Source organism: Nelusetta ayraudi, unplaced genomic scaffold, assembly GCF_046127955.1.
Source record: "Nelusetta ayraudi isolate G7.1 ecotype Tasmania unplaced genomic scaffold, CSIRO-AGI_Nayr_v1 ptg000120l, whole genome shotgun sequence".
Classification (NCBI taxonomy): domain Eukaryota; kingdom Metazoa; phylum Chordata; class Actinopteri; order Tetraodontiformes; family Monacanthidae; genus Nelusetta; species Nelusetta ayraudi.
Window position 1 is genome coordinate 2,289,186 of NW_027466170.1, and position 20,439 is coordinate 2,309,624.

Below are 20,439 nucleotides of genomic sequence, written 5' to 3' on the forward strand. Positions count from 1 at the left end.
ACCCACTTATTCCTGAGCTGAGGATCACGGGGGTCTTTGGAGCTTCGCCCAGCTGTCATAGGCCGAAGGCAGGGTGACACCCTGCACAAGTCGCCAGTTCATTGCAGGGCCACGATAGAGACAAACAAAGACAAACAACCAGTCGCACTCAAATACACACCTACGGACAATTCATAGTTTCCAATTCACCTCACATGCAAGTGTCTGGACTGTGGGAGGAAGCCGGAGAACCTGGAGAGAACCCACGCAGACACAGGGAGAACATGGCCCTGATATCAAAATAGTAAATGTGTATTACACACTCAACACAAGTCAAAGAACACATCAATGAAACATCACAAGATTTAAAAAAAAAAAAAAAAAAAAGTATAAATATAAAATTGCAAAACAAACAAAAAGTAGCATTCAGCTAAAAATGTTCAGTTCACATATGTGTATGAGAATGTGTGTGTGTGTTTTATATATCACGGTATTATCCCATTTCTAATATTTATTAATATAATTTGTATGCTGTTTATTTTTACATTTCTCTATTGCACAAAATCTTGTGCAAAACACGTTGTACATCGCCTGGATGTGGTTCAACCTGGTTCGGCTCACGAAAAAAATAAAAGGAGAAGCCGGCTGTCTCCATTCGCTTGAAAAACCCGGACCGGTTCATTCGCGAACAACCCATCACATGTGCGTGTGGGCGCAGGGGAGGGGAGTTTCCCTCCAAGAAGAACTACAGGGTGAGTAAAGTTGTCTGTGGAGGTTGACTTGTCACTTCAACTGGACGACCAAAGGAAGACATTCATTAGAAGAAAAAACAATAAACAAATCAGACTAGCAGTAACACAGTCAAGGAGAAGCTAGAGGAACCGCATTCACACACACACACACACACACACACACACACACACACACACACACACACACACACACACACACACACACACACACACACACACACACGCCTCTGCTTCAAAGCCTCTGCGACTCCGTGGTGCTACTGCTTCACCTACTGGTAGAAAAACTTCACTGCAACAAAAAATAAATGAAATAATGAATAAATAAATGAATGAATAAATAAATAAAGCTGTAAATCAGTTTGGACCTTTATTTACTTGTCCCACAAACGACTGAAGTAAAACCTTTTACATTCAAGGCAAAACAAAGATATCAGTATGTTTTCCTGTTTTGTCTTGAGTTTTTGTGTTTTTTCATTTCTTCCATGGGAATCTCACACCATCAGTTTTGGCTGAGCAGTACCGGTTGTGTTGTACAGTCAGTGAATAGCAATAATAATAATAATCTATTAATACAATAGAGCAGTGTCACAGTCTTGACAAGTCAAGAAATGTCCAGGCACGATAAAATAACTTAACATAGAGCTTATTATTCACCTTGAAATTACTTTTTTTTTTTTAAATCTTTTAAGACTACACACACAGAAACTGTACCATAATTTAAAAACAATAATTTCATAGTTTCTTTAACTTGTCACACTGAAAGAGAGAGCTAGAGAGAGAGAGAGAGAGAGCAGACAAATATAAGGAGAGAGAGAGAGAGATATAAGATTACAGTAAAAAGACATGACACCTTTCAAGTATGTTGGCACAACTTCAAACTACTTTGGTTTTTGGGAAATACCTTGAGATTTGCTCTCATGGGAAGAGCTGCACAATTCAGGTAACAAAGATTCAGTTTCGTTTTTTTTCTTCCAATCTTCCCCTCGTTGTTGCTCACTTTGATCTCAGCAGAACAGTGCAATTTGTAACAGGACCTTCTCTCTATCACTGTGCAAGTCTCTCCTCGCCCTGCGCTCATCGCTGAATTGCAGTTCCAGCATGTGTGCATTTGATCGCAACATTTCATCGCAACATTATTTCATTTAAAAAAATAAATAAACATGAAATGTCCACTTCAATATTTTGAAATCACAGAAGCTCTTTCGTGAGCTTGGCTCTTGATGGCATCCTCAACATCTTCAGCGTGGAGCGATGTCTACCTGATGTCCCCTCCACCCCCGAAGTCTGAGAACATCCAGCCAGTTGCAGCAGTGGCATTCACTCAGGTTCAAGGATTTACAGTAACTTTTTCACCACTTCCAGATGGATCTTGACCATTTGCTGCCTTGTACTTTACTGCTGCAAATTATAGAATGTAGAGATGAGGGAATGTAAATCGAATAAAAAACATTGATTATACTATATGGATGGAAAAGCTCTGAATAAACAGGAGCAGCATTTTCTTTTTTACCGGCATTTTCCACTCCACTGTCACTCCCACTTCCTGCAGGAGAACAAATCAACAGAGGAGTGACATAATTCCATCTGCATGCAGCTCAGTGTGTCAAACAAGTTTTAACTAGAATGTCTTCTGGATAATGTAATTACCTCTTCTACGTCGAACCAGTACCACCGGTGCCACTGCCACAACCGCCACAGCTAATACCACCAGTAGAGGTATTAACCAAAGATGTGTCTTCGAAGCTTCAGCGCTTTGACCTTTAGATGACAAGAAAGACAGATCAGAGTTATTAACTAGGTCAGTTGGGCTGTGGAAATTAGTCTGATCTGTTTGTTTATCTCTTCATCTCAAAGTCATTAAACTGTAGTTCACCCATCGTGTTGACAGAGACACTGGAGACTGTTTGCTAATCCACATAATGTGCACTGGGCTTTCAGGAAGGGATGTCAAGCAGGCGTAGAGGCCAGCTCACCTTGAAATAGCGACATACAAAGCACACCACAGCCACTGTTCACATCATCTGGAGTCGCTGCCTGGAGTCACCTGATTGTAACTCTGCAGGCTCACATTCTCCCATGTTGATTCATAAACTGGAAACTCAACCTGTGGCTTTTTGACCTTTGGCCTCTTCCCTATGGGAGCAACTTCATGTCCTTCTTCTGTTTTCTCCTTCTGCTGCTGCTGCTTCATCTGCTGGTAGTCCTCATAGTACTGCTTCACCTCCTGGATTGTCTGAGGCAGGTTTTTCATTCACAGGTACAACCAGATAGAACCAGACTACAAATAAAGGTTCATTCCATTCCATTCCAGATGGTTGGTTTTAGAGGGAGGATGTCCTGCAAATCAGGTCGGTCCTGGGCTCTGTCAGTCAACCAGTCCTGGTTGGTGCACCTAAGCTCCTCTGCCAGTCTGGACCTCACCTTCTTCTTCTTCTTCTTCTCCTGCTTCTTTCTGCTCAGCAGCTCGTCCAACTGCTTCTCCAAGTAAATGGATCAGATGTCACTGTCAGTGCTATGCAGGCCCTCCAATACTGTTTTTCTTGCACTGAATGGTCTCTCTTTAAACATCTGGATCTTCAGGCGTCTACAGAAACTGTTCTTTTCTATATTTAAAGCCTGCATTCACAACTTAACTGTAAATAAACACATCCGGGTCTTCCCCAATCAAAAGCTTTGGATGACTTTGTAGCAACAGGAAGTAGGCTAAATGTTTTTGGACTGGAGAAGGACACTGGAGAACCCAGAGACAACCTCCACAGACACAGGGACATGCAAACGTCACACAGGAAAGCCCCAGGCCCGGGAATCGATCCCATGACCTTCTTGCAGTAAGGTGACAGCGAAAAACCACTGCATCATCATGTCACCTCCAAACGCCATCCAGCTGCAGGAAAAGGTGCAGATGTCGCATTTCTGTGCCAATGGGCAGAAACTGGGCCTGGCAGTCGTTTCTTCAAATCCATTTGCTTTTTTTGCATCTTCTTTTGAAAGGGTAGCTTCCTGCTTTTCCCACGACTGAGAAGGAGGCTGAATGGTTTTGGTATTACTTCAGGATCAAGGTTGGTGAGGTTAACGTGCATGTTTTCAGTTCACACTGTCACCGTGTTGTCATAGCCGTTTCTCCCCCCACAGAGACAGACCGGTCGCCTACTGGTCACCTTGGGATTTCCTACCAGTCTCCTTCAGAAATATGGGAATATCCCATTAAAAATATCTCTAAATGTCACAACAAAAGTTGCTGCTGTAACCATGGTAACACCAAGCACTGGGAGAGACCATGAAACCTGGTGGACTGACAGGATCGGAAAATCCCCCCAAAATGTCCTGCTAATATTTGTTAAAGACAGACAATCTAAGCTTGTCCACCGCTGGGTTTCCCCACTGACAAAAAGGGAAGTCAAGGTGGTGAGGAGCCAACTTGGTACTCACAGACGATGACCTTGTCCGAAGTCAAGCCGTTCACCATGCAGCTGACAGAGACCTCGCCCCGGGAGCAGCTGACGGTGGCTGTGGTGGAGAGCGAGAACTGGCCACGCAGGTCTGACGTCGCGTTTGTTGGGTTGTCATCCAACACACTGTCCTCAGACACGCTCCATTGAAGCTTAGACTGCGGATAGCCGCCGTGTGACTCGCACGTCACAGTGTGATTGCAGTCAGAACAGCTGGTGCTTGTGACACTGGGTTTGCTGTAGTTCGCTGGAAGAAAAAGGAAAAGAGTTCAGGGATCGAATTCTCAGCACTTCCTTGAAAACTGAGCCAAGCATTGCTTGAGTTTGCAGGGACCGTTGATTCTGACACAGCTCTGACATAAGAGGCAAACTTCCCGTTTCTCACCTATGAGTTCAACCTCAGACTGTCGTCACTTAATGTGTGCGGTCAGAACACTTAGTCACGTGTGAATGAGAAAACGAAAAATCAAAATTGTTCCCTCCATTTTTTTTGGCGCCCTGTGATCATGTAAAATTTCACTCAACATTTGTTTTTTTTTACATTGTTAGAAAAGGCTAAAATGTTTTGGAGGCAAGCACAAAAATCCAATTACCCTGAATAAAAAGTGAAATGTGGCTTTCTGGGAAAGTAGTTATGGTAACTTGTCCACAAGGGAGGCTTTTCAATAGCCAGGACTGGTGGAGACATCTTAATAAATCAATAACAATTTAATGTTGTTGGTCTTGTGAGTTTGATAAGATAACTGAATGACATTAAATTCTGGGAAAAAAAACAAAAAAAAAGGTGGACACATTGAAATATTTTTTTCAGTACATGTAGCCAAATAATCTTGACAAACGCACTCAATCTCTATTAACTGGCCTCGATTGATCGATTGAGCTAGCATCATTTCATCTTTGCCCTCTTGGCTCTGGACAAAAAGCCCATCACAGTTTGAAAGGTGTTTCCCTCTTACCAGTGACTTCAATGTCAACAAATATTTCTTCTTGGCTTTTTTCTCCTGGTTGCTGGTCTATGTAGTCAGTTGTGCAGGTGTAACGACCATTGTGATCCACTCTCAAGTCGGACATGTGCACTGTTGTCTGCTTCTCAGGATCCAGGGAAGTGTTGGGATAAGGTTTATCTATGACCTTCCCAATATAAAAACCATTCACAAATTTGAGCTCATCCACTACGTTCTCTTTTTGAAAATAAAAAAATTGGATTGTCTTATTTGCTGTGCTTGGGCAGTTGATGCTGATGTTTCCACCAACTTCTCCCTTGACCACCATTGAAGCAGCAGCAGCAGCAGCAGCAGCAGCAGCAAGTTCTGCAAATGTAAGCAAAAAAGTAGTTGTTGGAGACAGACTGATGTTTCTGTCACTGACAAGCATGAACAAGGGTAAAACAGAATATACATAAGACATTTATTATCTTTAACCTGTTTAGCTGAGCGTTGACCAATTGGGGGCTGTGTGTGGGCGCGAAACAGAGAACGAGCTCGAAGGAGGAAAACACCGTTTTCGCTTTTGACTATTCTGGTTTTTGATGCCTGTTACTCTGCAGCCGTACGTGCGCGTCTCACATGCAAGAAAGAGGGCCAAAGTTTGACGTGATCAAACCGACCATTCAGCTTTGGCTCAAATGGCAGTCTTAACGACGGCTCCGTCGCCGTGTCCTTCGAAAACCTGCTGTGACCTTTGTGTTCTGCGTTAAAGTGAAGCGAGAACATCCCTCCAGTCCTGCGTCATCAGGGATCTCCGCTCAGAAATGCTAGACTTTCGCTTCTTCTTTTTGGCCCCACAAAAGCAAGAGCGTCACTTTGTGACGGCTCATAATTGTCATAATAAAAACGGTTTACATTTCTATCGCACATTTCTCTGCACTCAAAACACTACATTCGGAGCTCTGTGTTTGAAACAGCTTGACCTCCAGTAACCCCTCGTCGCTACAGCCCACCATGACCTCCTGACACAGACCCAGCGGTATTCCCGGAAACTGATAACATTTTACAGCCTCTACCATTGTCTTGGACGATCTGTGTGTTGCGATTCTGCTGGTTTGTGGCTGAGACATTTGAAAATGTAAAACCATCATATATATTTTTTTCCTGGGGCGGGGAGATCCAACACAAGAGATGTTTTCCATGTTTTGCCCCATGCTCGTCCTGCTTGGACTGCCCCTGTTGTCGCGGCAGACTGATCTAAATGGGTGCTGATTCCCCTTTGATTTAGAGCTTTGAGGGAGCAGTTACCCGGGAAGATGAGGAGACAGATCGAAGTCAGGAACAGAGCTGGCATCACGCATTTGGTAAACATCGTGTGTCCTGGGAGAAGAAGAGGAGGAAGAAAATTGAAGTACGTGTTATTGAAGTAATCTAAATTTATTTTACTATTTAAGTAAATAATTAAGTGAAAATAAATATGTTGACAAAACTGACATTGACAACCACCAGGAAAAGAAGATCAGAAGGAGTTTCCCCACTGCTGTGTAGTTTCAATTACTCAGTCATAACACACACACACACACACACACACACACACACACACACACACACACACACACACACACACACACACACACACACAAACACACAAACAAGTGCGGGTTCGCCACCTTTACAACTCAAGTTGTGTTTTTTTTTATTGTTTGTTTTTCAGCTCTGGAAGTCAAATATGTGACACATATGTGTCACAAACGGAAAGTGCGTTATGAATAAAAATCTATTAATATCATTATCATTATTATTATTACTACTTTACAACTCATCGCAGCAATCGCTTTTTTTCTCGACAACAAAACCATAAAGCAACCTCTGAGTCTCGCTGTCACACAACTGAGCGCCACAAGAGCGGCACCACATTTCTTTCATTTTACAGATGAAACGTCGCCAATTTTTTTTTGGGGTGGAGGTGTGGGGTGAAAAAACGAAAGAGTGAAAGAGTGTGCGCAGCCACAGACACACAAAGACACACACACACACAAGCACCTAAACACACACACGCTCACAAATAATTTCACAACCAGAGGAAACGACACAAATAGATCTTACGCCGCAGCACTTCCAGCTTGGAGATAAAATCCTGGCAGGTCACAAAAAGTCGAGTCGCCGGTATCTCAACAATCATCGACTAACAAACCTGCGGGCGCCTGCGGCTGATCGATGTACGTTTCCTATCTTTCAGTTTACACACAGCAGAACGTGAGCTGAAGGAGCTGAACGGCGACAGTCTGAAAAAGAGGGTGTTTTTAGAACACGCTTGCCTACCGTACTGAGCCTGTGAGGGAAGTCTTGAAAATGAAACTTTGCCTCCTGTTCCTGGCCTCTCAGCCGGCATGTGGGAGGGTCAATCCCGCCCACACCTACGTCATGAAAGAAAAACTTGTCAACTTATGAACAACAATGACACTACTGCTACTACTACTACTACTGCTACCACTACTACTACTAATAGTAGTATAATATTCTAAACTGCACTTACACTTTCAAAAACTTTTTTCTTGTTTTGTTATAGCCGATTACACACACGAAATGGAATGCAGTCCTAACCTCAGCGCAGCGCCAGACAGCAGTTGCACAAACACTTTTTTTTTTTTTTTTTTTTTTTTAAAAAAAAGGGAGAACAACTCAATTCTAAAGTGTGAGAAACAACATGTTGTTGATATTTGCTTTATCTTTTCAACTACCTGTCTGCCACCTGCATGTGCACAGAGAGAGCTCGGTGAGGGCCACTGGTGTCCCTGGTGGTCCAGTGGTGAGGATTCGGCGCTCTCACCGCCGCGGCCCGGTTTAGATTCCCGGTCAGCGAAGACATCTTTTCAAGGACCTGTATCCTGTATGAAGTCCAAGACTGTCAGCCTTACGTGTTGACTTGATGACTCATACAGCAGGACTCTACACTGTTTACTGCAACAAAGACTCCAACTGAGGAAGCTGCCTCAATTACAAGAAAAGCTCCCGGTGGACTAGACTGTCCTAGCGTGGTCCCTTTGGCAGTTCTTCCGCTCTGCATTTCCAACTCACTGTGATACTGAACAGGAAGCATTCAGAATTATAAACCAAACAAGAGTGACAACAAATGGTTGTTATGGTCACTTCAGCGAGGACCTGCGAGGGGTTGTGGGTGGAGGTGCTGTGTGGGGGTGTCAGGTTTCCCGCTCTTTAATAAGGGAATAAAAACTACAAACCGGCCATACAAGGTGAAGTTCAGTTAGGGCTTTCACAGTCTCAAAGAGAGGGAGGAAGTGTCATCAACCTGTCAACGCGTCCAACCTAAGGCCTTCAACAAGTTTCTAAATAACAAATTTGCAGCACTGGCCAATATAAACTGTGCGTGTACTAATCTGGGAAGACAATGGACAGAAACTGGAGAACTGTGTTTGTAAGACTTGGCATAGGAGGCAATCTCAGCTGTACAACTAGTGCACTGATGCATGTCAGTGTCGGTACCAGGTTCAACGAAGGCTTGTTTAATTTTCTTGTCTGATCTCCGTTCTATGACAAAGACTGATCATTTTAGTTGCTCATGTTAAATTAATGGAAAATGTGTCCCGTAAGTTCATATGAGTTGGACTTCCTTGGAAGCATGACACTTAAATAAGGAACAAATCAATCAAATCATTCAACCCTATCTCAAATCTCTTTTCCTTTGATTATTTTTAGCATCTGGTGTCGTCAGCTGCAGGACGGACAGAGTTCCACGTAGCTATGGAACGTTAACAAACTCTGATGAAACGAAAATAAAAACAGAGTATGGTCGGATACAATAACGAGGAAAGATTGCTTCCGCCCTCGCTGTCAACTGTGCCAGGCTGACACACACACACACACACACACACACACACACACACACACACACACACACACACACACACACACACACACACACACACACACACGTTCCCAACCCTGTTGCCGCCAAGAGCTCAGAGGGAAGCTGAGTAATTTGCCTTCCACCTCATCCATTTGTTGATGACAAATTTCTGGTGGGTTTAATCGCTTCTCAGCGTTAAGAATGTCGTGTGGCGTGTACACGTGCCCTGACAATCGGCAGAACGAACCACAACCGGTCGGGCGACCCAGAGTTCAGTGCTTTTATGTTGCAAACTAGATGTCCCCTCATCTGGTGCAGTCGCTAAGCGATTGTACAGTCATCACTACAAACAGACAGCCATGAGAACCGTGCATTTCCTCGCCAGCTTAATCTGTTTCTATCCATTCACCCATCCTCTATGACCGCCTACTCCTGGGTCACAGGGTCTCCTGGAGCCTATTCCTGCTTTCACTGGGCAAAGGCAAGCTCACACTGTTCACCACAGGGCCACACCAGTTTTGTCAGCCAGCTGTGATGTGTAGATGAAGCACTCCTCGTTGACGCTGACTTGATTATATAAGAGTAATTTTGTTCTAAAAGAAGTCAAGTATCGATCAGGCACCCAGGTCTGCCCCAGGGAGGTCCTCGAAAAGTTGGCTGAAAGCAACCTATTCACAGACATGATTAACTGCGTCTCCATCCTGTTTTCATATAGAATGGCCTAAGATGTACGGTACAAGATGCTTCAGACACCACAACAAGCAATGACAAACAAGCATTCGCATTCACACAAACCTCACACGCATGTTTCTGGACTGTGGGAGGAAGCCAGAGAACCAAGAGAAGAACCCGCGCAGTTACAGGGAGAACATGCAAACTCCACAAAGAAAACATCCCAGGCTCAGGAACCAAACCTGCGACTTTCTTGCAGTAAGGAGACAGCGCTAACCACTGCATCATCACTATCACCCTGTATTCTTCTCAAGAATCATCAAATTCTTGTGAGGCCTCCGAAATGTTTGGGGTTTTCAGCCATTTGGGGCCAGAATTTGATGTGACTGCCTCCCCCCCCCCGGCTCAAAGTCTTTTTGTCTTGTCAAATAAGTCCAACGCTACAGACGTTTGGTCCCCTAAGGCCAACCAGAGAGTAGGTGATTACTCATCGGTGCCACTGAGACAGAAAGCTTTTTGTTCAGTGTGTGAGGCAATAAAGAGTTTGTTTTTATTCCAGATTGAAAGATATTAGTCAGACTTTAAAAATAATAGAAGACCACACCCAAACTTCTTGTCTTGTACAGTGGCCAAGCCAGTTTAGGGCCTGAGGTCAAGATTTGTGATCATCTTTGATTAATTTGAACTCATAACTTGATGAGACTTGACTTTTTTGATGTCTCTTTAAGGCAGTCCAAACACTATGTTAGAAACTATAGCTATGCACAAATTAGCTTACATTGTTGATAACGTAACATTATCGTAACACAGTGAAGAGGCCAGTCACGCCACAACATATATAAGTTTTGTTAATAAAACAAAATGAAGAGGAGGGGAAAAAAACAGCCACACACAAAAAAAAGATGTGTGTCAGGCAGGCGTGAAATTCTCACTGTAATTGGGCCGAAGCTGGAGGCTCATTGTGGTTAGCACTTGTGTAAGCATGTGTGTCCGACGCTTGCACGGCAGTTTCGTGAATTATGTGTGTGCGTGTGCGTGTGCGTGCGCGCGTGCGAATGTGTACTCAACTCTTCACCACATTCTGTATTAACCAGCGTCGTGACGCTGTAGCGTCCTTGGTAATTTCCTCCTGGAATATACTCACCGCAAATGCCAAAGGTCAATTCCACATTTTCAATTCCCTTTTTCTGAAGGCCAACTCAAAATAAAGTTCCTGCTGACGCCGCTCGTCCGGTCGACAAAGATGTTTTGTTGCGCTACAACGGCTTTTTTTTTTTTTTTTTTTTTTTTTTTATTTGCGGCCGTGATCTGTTTAAAATGTTGATACAAGACAGTCGGGTAGTTCCGGGGTCAATTGCTTCAAGGTCTTCGATCGTTTTTCTCGGTGGAACTAATAGCCCAACGTCTGTCCGCCTGCGGTGAATAATTCAAAAAAAAAAAAAAAAAAAAAAAAGGGGGAAATCAAGACATTTGTCAACTTCCTGTTCGGGGAAGTCATGTTGATGACCCTGTTTGGCTGCGTTCTTTTTTTCTTTTTTTTTTAACCACTAGATGGCAGAATTTACTCATGAAAAGACTCGTGTCCGGCAACTGAGTCCAGTTCTCTCCAGTGACGAAAGAACGTCCAGGGTGCAAACTCAATCAAGCTCACACGCTTACATTGGTTTTGACCATGGGTGTTTACAACAGATTTTATTTGTGTGTTGTTGTTGTTTTTTAAACAAAAATGTTCAACCTTAAGCATCCAATCGAACCTGTTTTTCCTGTCATCAGACCCCCCCCCCCCCCCCCCCCCCACACACACACACACACACACACTCAGGCCGGTGGAGAAACTGTAATAAATCATAATCAGCATCACTCTCGCTCTTTCATGATGAAGATAAGGCAGGCATGTGCTGGCATGTTCTGAAATCTCCCCCTCAACGGATTTATTTTTATTTGCCCTGTGTAAACATCATTTACTTGCATCTGTTCTCCTAACACAGGGCAGGAAGTGCACACATGCACGTATCAAAGTCCAGCGCATCTTATAGGCCGCCGTCACGTCTCCGATGCTGCAACAGCCTGTGGCGCTGTTGCATGGACCTCTAACCGCGCAGGTGTGTGTGTGTGTGTGTGTGTGTGTGTGTGGCCACTATCAAAATTGATTGATCCGCCTTTCCGTGACCTTGGCGGAGAAAAGCTGGTGAAGATAAAGTGTGAGGTGGCTGAGCGATGCCAACAAGGGCAGAAGGATTTACAGCCTGATCCTCCTCCAGAGGGCCGCAGCCGACAAGCGATGTCGTGAACTTGATCTTGGGAAACAAGAAGCGGGTTAGTAAGTTAAGAGGCAGAGTCAGACAAGTGGAGGAATCGGACTAAATGCACTGTGACTGCCAGTGCAGACAAATAAGTCTTGTTGTCCGCCCCCAAGAGGGAGAAACGCTGAAATTGCTTCTGTTTGGTTTAATCTGATTGGCACGCCATTAATTGGTGTGACTCAGTGCTCCATTTATACCAGGGACACATAATACGCATTTAAGAATCACTGGTGTTGGCTGCATATCAGGGCAAACCGATATTTGAAATGGTGCTCAGGAAATTTCTGTGTGTTCACCAATTCAGGAACTGAATAGATGTACTTTATTGATTCCAAATTGGGAAACTACGCTGTTGTCGCAGAGCAGGTGTGGATGACTGAAGTCAAGCTGCGAGGAGTGGGGACCTGGAGACCTAAAAAAAAAGAGATTTCAAAAAGAAAATGACAGGACACACACAAGCTGAACCATCACAGGGTTTCCATTCCAATATTAAATGGATTGAATATCCATTTAATATGGATAGCCACACCCCTGAATATTTGTCAGGGGCGTTTCACATTCCAGGCACCGCAAGGAGAGGTGACAGTTACGGGAAGAAAAAACATTGATTTTCATAATTATGAATCTTTGTGAATCGTGGGAAAGTGGGAAAAGTCTTTGAAAGGCGAAAAGTCTGCATAGCCAGAAAAGCAATTTTAGAGGTTGCACTGGCAGTGAGGATGTAACAAATTTTTACTTGCTATACGCTCGTCTTTGCAAGTGTGGCACACTTCACAAATTCATTCCTGGACCTCAGCAGGTCCACATTCACAACATCTCCTGACTGGTTTGAAGGGAGGAGCCCCAGCAGGATGGACGTATTGTGTGTTTCCTTTTTCGGTCACTTTTCAAAGGGCTAATTAGTCTTGTTTAACAATGACTGCCGCTGAGAAGAAGGAGAAGTGAGTGGGGTTGGATGGGGGGGAGGGAATCAATAGTGCGTCTAAATGTCAGGCAGAACTTTAATGTCACACAGCCAAAATGTCACGATCATCCACAATGGCTGTGGCTTCGCAGGTTGTCCGACAGAGAGCGAGTCAAAAAAAAAGAAGGGAAAATTAACGTACCAAGCAAACATCCCTGCGGCACTCCACAACGTCACAGCTGATCTGACACTCATTATTTACCTATTATTCATTTTGAATAAGGTGAATGTCTGAGCAATTTGAAGCGTTATTTTACAATCTTTCAGGGCAGATTAACATGAAATTCCAAATTTCTACTTCAGCATCAACAGCTGGATGAGACAACCATTAAAAAGAATTCTGTCCTCTTCCTCCGCCTCCTCCACCTCTCTCCTCCTCTCATCTCCTCCACTCGCTCCTCGTCCCTAATCCCTGGCTGCTCTTTTGCCACTCTTTCACTCGTCAGCCACTCTTTTCCCCTCCCTGCCATCCTCTCCTTCCCTTTGCTTTCTATCGAGCGCCGCTCAAGGCAATAATTTGTCTTCCTGTGCCTGAACACTGATTGGGTCCTTGGGGAACACACAGGTAGAGTGACAAGGCGGAGGGGGACAGGCTGACTGGGATTGTGTGTGTGTGTGTGTGTGTGTGTGTGTGTGTGTGTGTATGAGAGAGTGTGTCTTTCTTTTTTTCCCAATACTTGCACTGGAGTTTCATGAATTATTTATGGACGCTACAGTGCGATGGATTGGTTGTGGACTTCCAGACCAAATCCCCCTTTGACAGGTACACGACTCTGATCGACACCTGAGATATTTAAGAGATCTGTGTGCATGAGTGTGCGTGCGTGTGTGCACGTGTGTATGTGTGTCTCTCTGTCTTTGGAAGCTTGTTACTTTGCTGAATGAGTGCAAATTTATTCAAACAACCTTTACAGACCGGACAGCTTGTTTAAGCCCAAAGAGGCTCTCGAGTGCACAAGTGTGAAATCAGCTTGGACACTTTAAAAGGTCAACAACCTGCAACATTTTATTAATTTATAACACTCCTAAGGGGGGAAAAAACTCACTACTTAATTTATGCTCTGATGAAAAGTTTTTTTTTTCTTGAAGTTCTTGAATGTTGCTATTTGTCCCTTCAATTCAGGAGCTACATGTTGTGCAAAATGATCTTCTAAATCACAGAATTGATAATAAAGAAATACATAAGACAGTAAGATCTTGTCGGTGTTGGTTTGTTTCAAAGAAAAGCTGTGTTGTGGATTTCAGGGGTTTTTTGTATTTCTAAGAATTTGACCACCCTCCCGCCTCCGTCGGCAACCTGTGGTTGCACAGTGTGCAGAAGCTGCAAACAATGCTCAGTTTACAAAAACAACCTGTGACTCAACATCCGGCATGATGATGTTAATGGTTTCAATTTGCATGTCAGACAGGATTTGTTGCATTTTATGCATTCAATTGTGTCATATTTGTTTCATTGTAAAGCCCTTTGTAAACTCTCTGCGTAAGAGGCTTTATAAATAAAGATTTTCCCCCTTGTTCTTGCTCCACATCTAATAAATGTGCGCTCAGCGGGGAGGAAGTATGCAATCTTATTGCATCATTTTATGGCCGGCCACCGTCACGGCATTGAATTACGTTCCATCTTTCTGTCTTGTAAAGACCATTTTGACAAATAGAGACCTTGGTGAAGGCGCTGCTCATCCCGCGGACATCTTTCATCGTCACCTTTTGACAAATATATAAAATGTGGACGGATGAGCAGCGCCGTCGGGGCTCAGGTGGCCTCTTTCATCTGTCCTGGGTTTTTTCATCCCTTTATTAGCTCTCTGGGGGTTCAGAGGTCATTGCACGTACAGCTGGAAATCAAGTGTGAGAGACTGATTGAGTGAGTTTCACACTACAGTGCTGCTCACACACAGGTTCAGTCTGAAACTTATATAATCAGATTTAATGTTAAGGCCTTGAATGAAAAAGAACTGAATCCAACCTGTTTCCAGTTCACAAAGAAGTCATTTTAAATCAGTTTGATTGCAGGATGATGCGATGATGCAATGAGCGGGACGACCTGTGGAGTAGCGTCAGCGCGCACGCCGAGTGTTGGTAGACACTTGGAGAGAGATTAGAGTCAACGCTGTGATGAATGCGGGTCCTTGAACCTGCAATGTGCTGCACTGGAGCATGCAATGCGAGCGCAAACCTGGAAACCTCATCAGCCTTCTTCTGCGTTGGTGTCTTTGAGGACTGGAGCATTCATCCTAAATACAAAACAGGCTGTCAGACAGCTGATTTTGTCCATGGCAGGCTTCCTTAGAAAAATGGTCGTGTAAGATGGCGGCTAACTGCCATCCCTTATTGCTCTACGTATATTCTTATATAATTCATTCTAAAGGTAGGGAAAACTAATTTCCTTATATTTCACTGTGAGTGTACACTTTTATTTATGTATTTACGGACAGTATGTTAAGCTTTTACCAATATAAAAATCATAAATTATAAAGAAAACCAAATTTTACAAACTGGACTATTTAGAATTTGATTTATAATACACATTTACCGTCACAAGGTTTATCTTTATGACCAAATACTTCATAATTTCAAAGAGGAGACACTGAAAATGATGGTGATTTGTTGATTAGCTGCCTGTGAAATTTATTTGGTGATTTATTTCTCACCCCTGGTGGGTCGTTGTATCAGCTCCGGAATAGCCGCCGGCAGCTGGAGACCCTGAATGCCTCCTGGGTCGTAGGCCTGACAGAGTGAAGTATGCAGTGTGTTTTGGATCTGGAAGGCTGCTGTGGAGTCGAGAACTGATGGCCGGGATCAGTGAATCCCAGTGCCACACATCGGCCCACCTGTGAGCCTATGTGGGTCATTAGAGGGGAAACACAACAACAACAACAACAACAACAACAACACGCACACAAAACTAAATATACACTCCAGTGTGAGTTATTGCCTCTATTTATATCTCCAGAGGATTGAGAGATGAAGAGAGGAGGAGGAGGAGGAGGGTGAGCGGTGGTTAGAGAAATGCAGGGAAATGGGGCAAGAGATGGAGGAGGAGGGATCCTGAGGAGGCTATGGGTGGGTGGGTGGTGAAGGTAGAGGGTGGAGCGGGGGGCGGGCTGGGGGGGGGGGGGTCGGGGGGGGCGAGCCGATGGGAAATTGAGCTGGTCAGAGCGAGACGTCCGGGACGACCGCAGGACAGCTGGAGTACTGCGCAACCAAGTGACATCCTCTGTTGCCATGACAACAGCCTCCACCTGAGTCGACAGTCTGTCCCGCACTCGCTGGCCTGCACAGACAGGACACACACACATACACACACACAAACACACATACACCTCGGCACATCAGCATCCAGGCCTCTCAGTACTCAGTCTTTCCTTTTTAAAGCTCATACTTGAAGCAAAATGTTCTTTTTTTTTAAATCTGAAAATCTGCAATAATTTACTTGCAGGTGTAAATCTCAGATGATCAAGTTTAAACTCTGCAGGGCAGTAAATCCTTATTATCATATCTGATTCCTTAAACATTAGTGTTTTGCCGCAGCACTGTGTGATGCTTTATCACACCAGGAGGCCCGATAATCAAACGCACCAGCAGGAGCAGGAGAACCAAAACTCGCGGGGCTCTCCGACCAACCGGGCCTCGTTTTTCTGCAGATGTGCGGAAAAAGAAAAGAGCTTGCGGAAGCAGAAATAACTCGTTGAACCAACAGAGACGGCTTTTAATGGCACACAGCGCACAACACACTCAGCACGGGGTGAACACGGACACAGAGCGGGTCCAGTACTGCAACCGTCCACTGGAGGGATGAGCCCCGAGAAGCCACGCAATGCACCAGAAGTGTTTCTCACAGCTACACTGAGGTAAGAGGCCACACGCCATCCAAACACACGATCCTTGACATTAAGGATGCTGCCTTGTGAGTTTTCACCTTCTTCCGGAGGATAATAAACCTTCTGAGGGCAGCAAACTGCAGCCAATGGATGTTTTATTTTGGGGTTTTTCCAAACTCTGTTCCCTTTTTCAGGCGCAGGGTGGAAATTTTCCACCCAGCTGACTGACGGATAACAGTGACAGGGTAAACAAAGAAGAAGAAGAAGAACTGGAGGAGGAGGAAGGAAACAATCTGTCGGGCGAGAAATGATAAACACGCTGCTATTACACACCAATACTGCCTTTGCGCTGCGTTGTATTTTGTGATACTGGATCCCGACGATTTCCTGTTATTTTCTGTGTCAGATGGACCTCAATACAATTTAGCCAACAGTGCAAGATAAATCTCTCTCTCTCTCTCTCGCTATCTCTCTCTCTCTCACACACATACACACAGCTCGACGCTTCTGAATTGGAAACAAATAGAACATCAAGAAAGTAATTTATTTCACTTTCTCATGTGCCGCTACTTTCCAGCGTGATGGATTGTTTCGACTTTCCCAGCGTGCTGTGGGTAAAAACTGAGAAAGGGGCAAAAATGACTTGAAAATATCAACAACCGGACCGTCCAAGTAGATCCAGATTCAGACTTGAATTCTCAGTCAGTTTGACTTCACCTGGGCCAGGAAACAATTCTTTTCCCCCAACGTGTTTACAATGTAATTAACAAAGAGACAGCAAGTGCTAAACTAGAAAAACACAGTTCCCTTAAAGGTGTTTTTTCAGAAGTGTGAGACACCATAATATAATAGAAAGATAAAAGAAATATACTACAAATGTAGTTTTTTTTTTTAAGCTTAAATAAATACTGTTGTGTTTAAAGTATTTCTATTTCATTCCAGCAGCCCAGAATCCAGTGGGTCGGCTCACTGCTGGTTAAAGAAATACAAGGAAATTAAGGAAACAGGGATTAAGGTTAAAATGGTTTGCACTATGTTTTCTTACCATTAGATGGTGCTAAATATAAACAAACTGGGCTTTTAAATCTTTAGAACGCCTACAGAATCCCTCTTATGTGTATCAGAGTGAGTGTTGTTACAGGCTTATTACAGAGTCTGCGAACGATCCGTCCCTAGTTTTTATTATTTCTTTAAATCCATCGTACTTGTTGACTCATGATCATAAACTAGCTTCTTTTATTCACTTTTCTGTGCACACACTGATGACTAGATGGGAAAAATACTCAATTCCCAGATTGGTAATTAAAAGGATTAGCAAACAAAGTGTGAAGGAGGTCTTGTTGTGGAGTCGCTGAGCTCCTGCAGGCCTCAAAACCTGAAAGACATTTTGTGTGAATATTATTCATCCAAACAATTTGTTGAACACTTGACTCATGTTGCCGGTGCCGGTAAGACACCAATGCACAGAAGGATCTGGATTCTTTCTGCTCGACGTCCCACACAAGTTCCATCAAAATAGTGGCTTTGTGCTGCAGGTGCGAAACGAATCCTCGCTTGTAATCAGGACTGCGAGTGTGCGTGTTTGTGTGTGTGAGTGTGTGAACGTCCGAGGTGACTCATCCACAACAGGCCTTTGGAGCGCTTTCAGGTAGGCCTCCACGCTCGCACGCTCTCCAGCGGGCGCCCACACACACAGACTAAACGGCGGCTTCGATCGGCCGAAGGTGGTGACGCAGCCGCCAGTTCTCATTCATGTCCCGCTCCCATCGCCGCTCCTCGCTGCTCCTCGCTGCTCCTCCTCGCATCGATTCCGTTTTACTGCGTGCTTAATTCACAGCCGGGCTACGCCTTCCTACCTTCCCTGCGCCTTCTCCTTCCTCGTTCCGGCGCCTGTTTATCGACCTTGCAGCACCAGGACTGATTCAGCTCAGGGACCCTGAGTACTAAAAAAAAAGGAAGAAGAAAGAAAAAAGAAAAAAAGATGAGTCTCCTAGAAAACCCGGCCACAGCCAGGGTGAGAATTAGACCCCGTCGCAGCATCTACACTTGCGCCACCTGTGACCCTCAGCTGCATTTTCACGCTGTCAGACTCTCACCTTGTCCAAGGCTGTCACCCAGAATTCCCCAGTGTTCATCCAGAGCCGTGACATTCTGAGTAGGTGGCTGATGGGACATCTGGAGCAGGGTGGAAAACCTTTTTTTTTTTTGAGAGTCTCTCGAATGAGAAACAGTTCTCAGTCTAAGTATGCAGATAATACCTCGAATAATGTGAATTTCATTAATACCACAATTTATCTGAGACACAACCTGCTTTACCAGCAGCAACCCTGACGGTGAAGTGGATGAAAAAAAAAACACTCGATTGTGCAACGTCACAGCCATTAATAAAAGGCCTCAGCCGCTCTGGCCTGGCAGCCTCAGCTAAATAAGCCAAAGCTCATTTTCTTCTCGGTTGGGCAGCAGCATGAATGTGTGTGGAATTCTTCAGCTATCACACAGGAAATAATTCACAAGAAGCTGCGCACGTCTGTGCACATCTTGCAATAGCTGGTTATGACTTGAGGTGAGCCAAAGGTCAAAGAAAAATTAAAACACTGTCATCTTCTCTGGAGATGTTTTGGGGCTGCTTATAGTGCAAATGAATGAGGGGAAAACGCAGTCCTGCTTCTGAAAACGTGCGTGTCTTAATGTTGCTCAACTCTTAATGAACTCTTGCAAACAGGAAGGACCCTGATGTTGGAAAAAATGGGGGTATCTTCATTGGAGTTTATGATCGTGACTGAATGTGAGAAACAAGAGCGGAGAGTCTGGAGCCGCCGTCCCATCACGTGCAGCTCATTTGCTCTTTATCCCGAACGACTGAGGAGTCTTGTGACTACAGTGCCTCACATTAGTTCCTCCCTCTGTCTGCCTGTCTGCCTGCCTGCCTGCCTGTCTGCCGCTCTCCATCTTTTTCACGGTTACATACACGGGGGAATCCTGTCTGAAGTCAAGACAAACCAAACGATCCCTCGACAGCCTGTTGCCTAAGAGACCGGCAGGAAAGTGAGATAAATCTCAGAAGTCTTCTGATCATCGCGGCCTGCGTGTGTGTGTGTTTCAGTGAGTGGGAGTACAGAGACGAGGGTCGGCCCTCTCCGGCGCGGCACCTCGGAGAAAAATAATTCCCGCGTAACACACAACCTCCGTTCTGTCTCCTCTGCCCTCCGTTTTCCTCTCACAATTAGTCACAATGGAGGGCAAAATCAGAGCCGGTTATTATTAATTAGTGAGAGGTGGCGGCGCATTCCTTTTCGCCAAAACGTTCTTGCCCTCGACTCTGAAACAGCGCCGACGCCACGGGGACTCTGCCGAACGAATTGTTTGTGTGTTCAAAGGAGGCACAGGCGTCAGTCAGCGGCTGGATTTAGAGATAATTAGAGAGTCTGAGGTTCCAATTGAAAAAGGTTTGGATCGAAATCTTATCTGTATTATGTGGGAACTGCAAAAAGAAAAGAGACAAGACTGGCTGTTGTGATTTAGCATTGATTGCTCCTCTGAAAGATCTGATGCAAAACTCACCCGAGCAGACTTTCCAAACACTGCTGTGAGAGCAGAGAGGAGGAGAGTCGGTCTCTTACCGTTGTTGTTGGTAAAGACGGTGCAGCTCTGCCGTGCGGTAGTCACATGGCGGGTCAGCGGCGGGTCAGCAAGCATGAGAAAAGG

General features: G+C 44.6%; 1 protein-coding gene across 2 annotated transcripts; it reads right to left on the reverse strand.

The window, feature by feature from the left end:
* Positions 1-1,085: 1,085 nt before the first annotated feature.
* Positions 1,086-10,917, reverse strand: LOC142903928 (uncharacterized). 2 transcript variants are annotated; one of them, XM_076049827.1, is made up of 9 exons: positions 7,859-8,073; positions 7,645-7,744; positions 7,429-7,523; positions 6,415-6,486; positions 5,137-5,490; positions 4,161-4,427; positions 2,379-2,489; positions 2,242-2,274; positions 1,086-2,129 (listed from the first exon to the last, which is right to left on the reverse strand). In XM_076049827.1, exons 3-9 carry the CDS (start codon positions 7,496-7,498, stop codon positions 2,059-2,061), a joined length of 978 nt encoding a protein of 325 aa, XP_075905942.1. In that variant the 5' UTR covers positions 7,499-7,523; positions 7,645-7,744; positions 7,859-8,073; the 3' UTR covers positions 1,086-2,058. The 2 variants fall into 2 exon arrangements, with proteins under 2 accessions (XP_075905942.1, XP_075905943.1); XM_076049828.1 differs by lacking the exons at positions 7,429-7,523; positions 7,645-7,744; positions 7,859-8,073 and adding an exon at positions 10,791-10,917.
* Between the last annotated feature and the right edge of the window lie 9,522 nt (positions 10,918-20,439).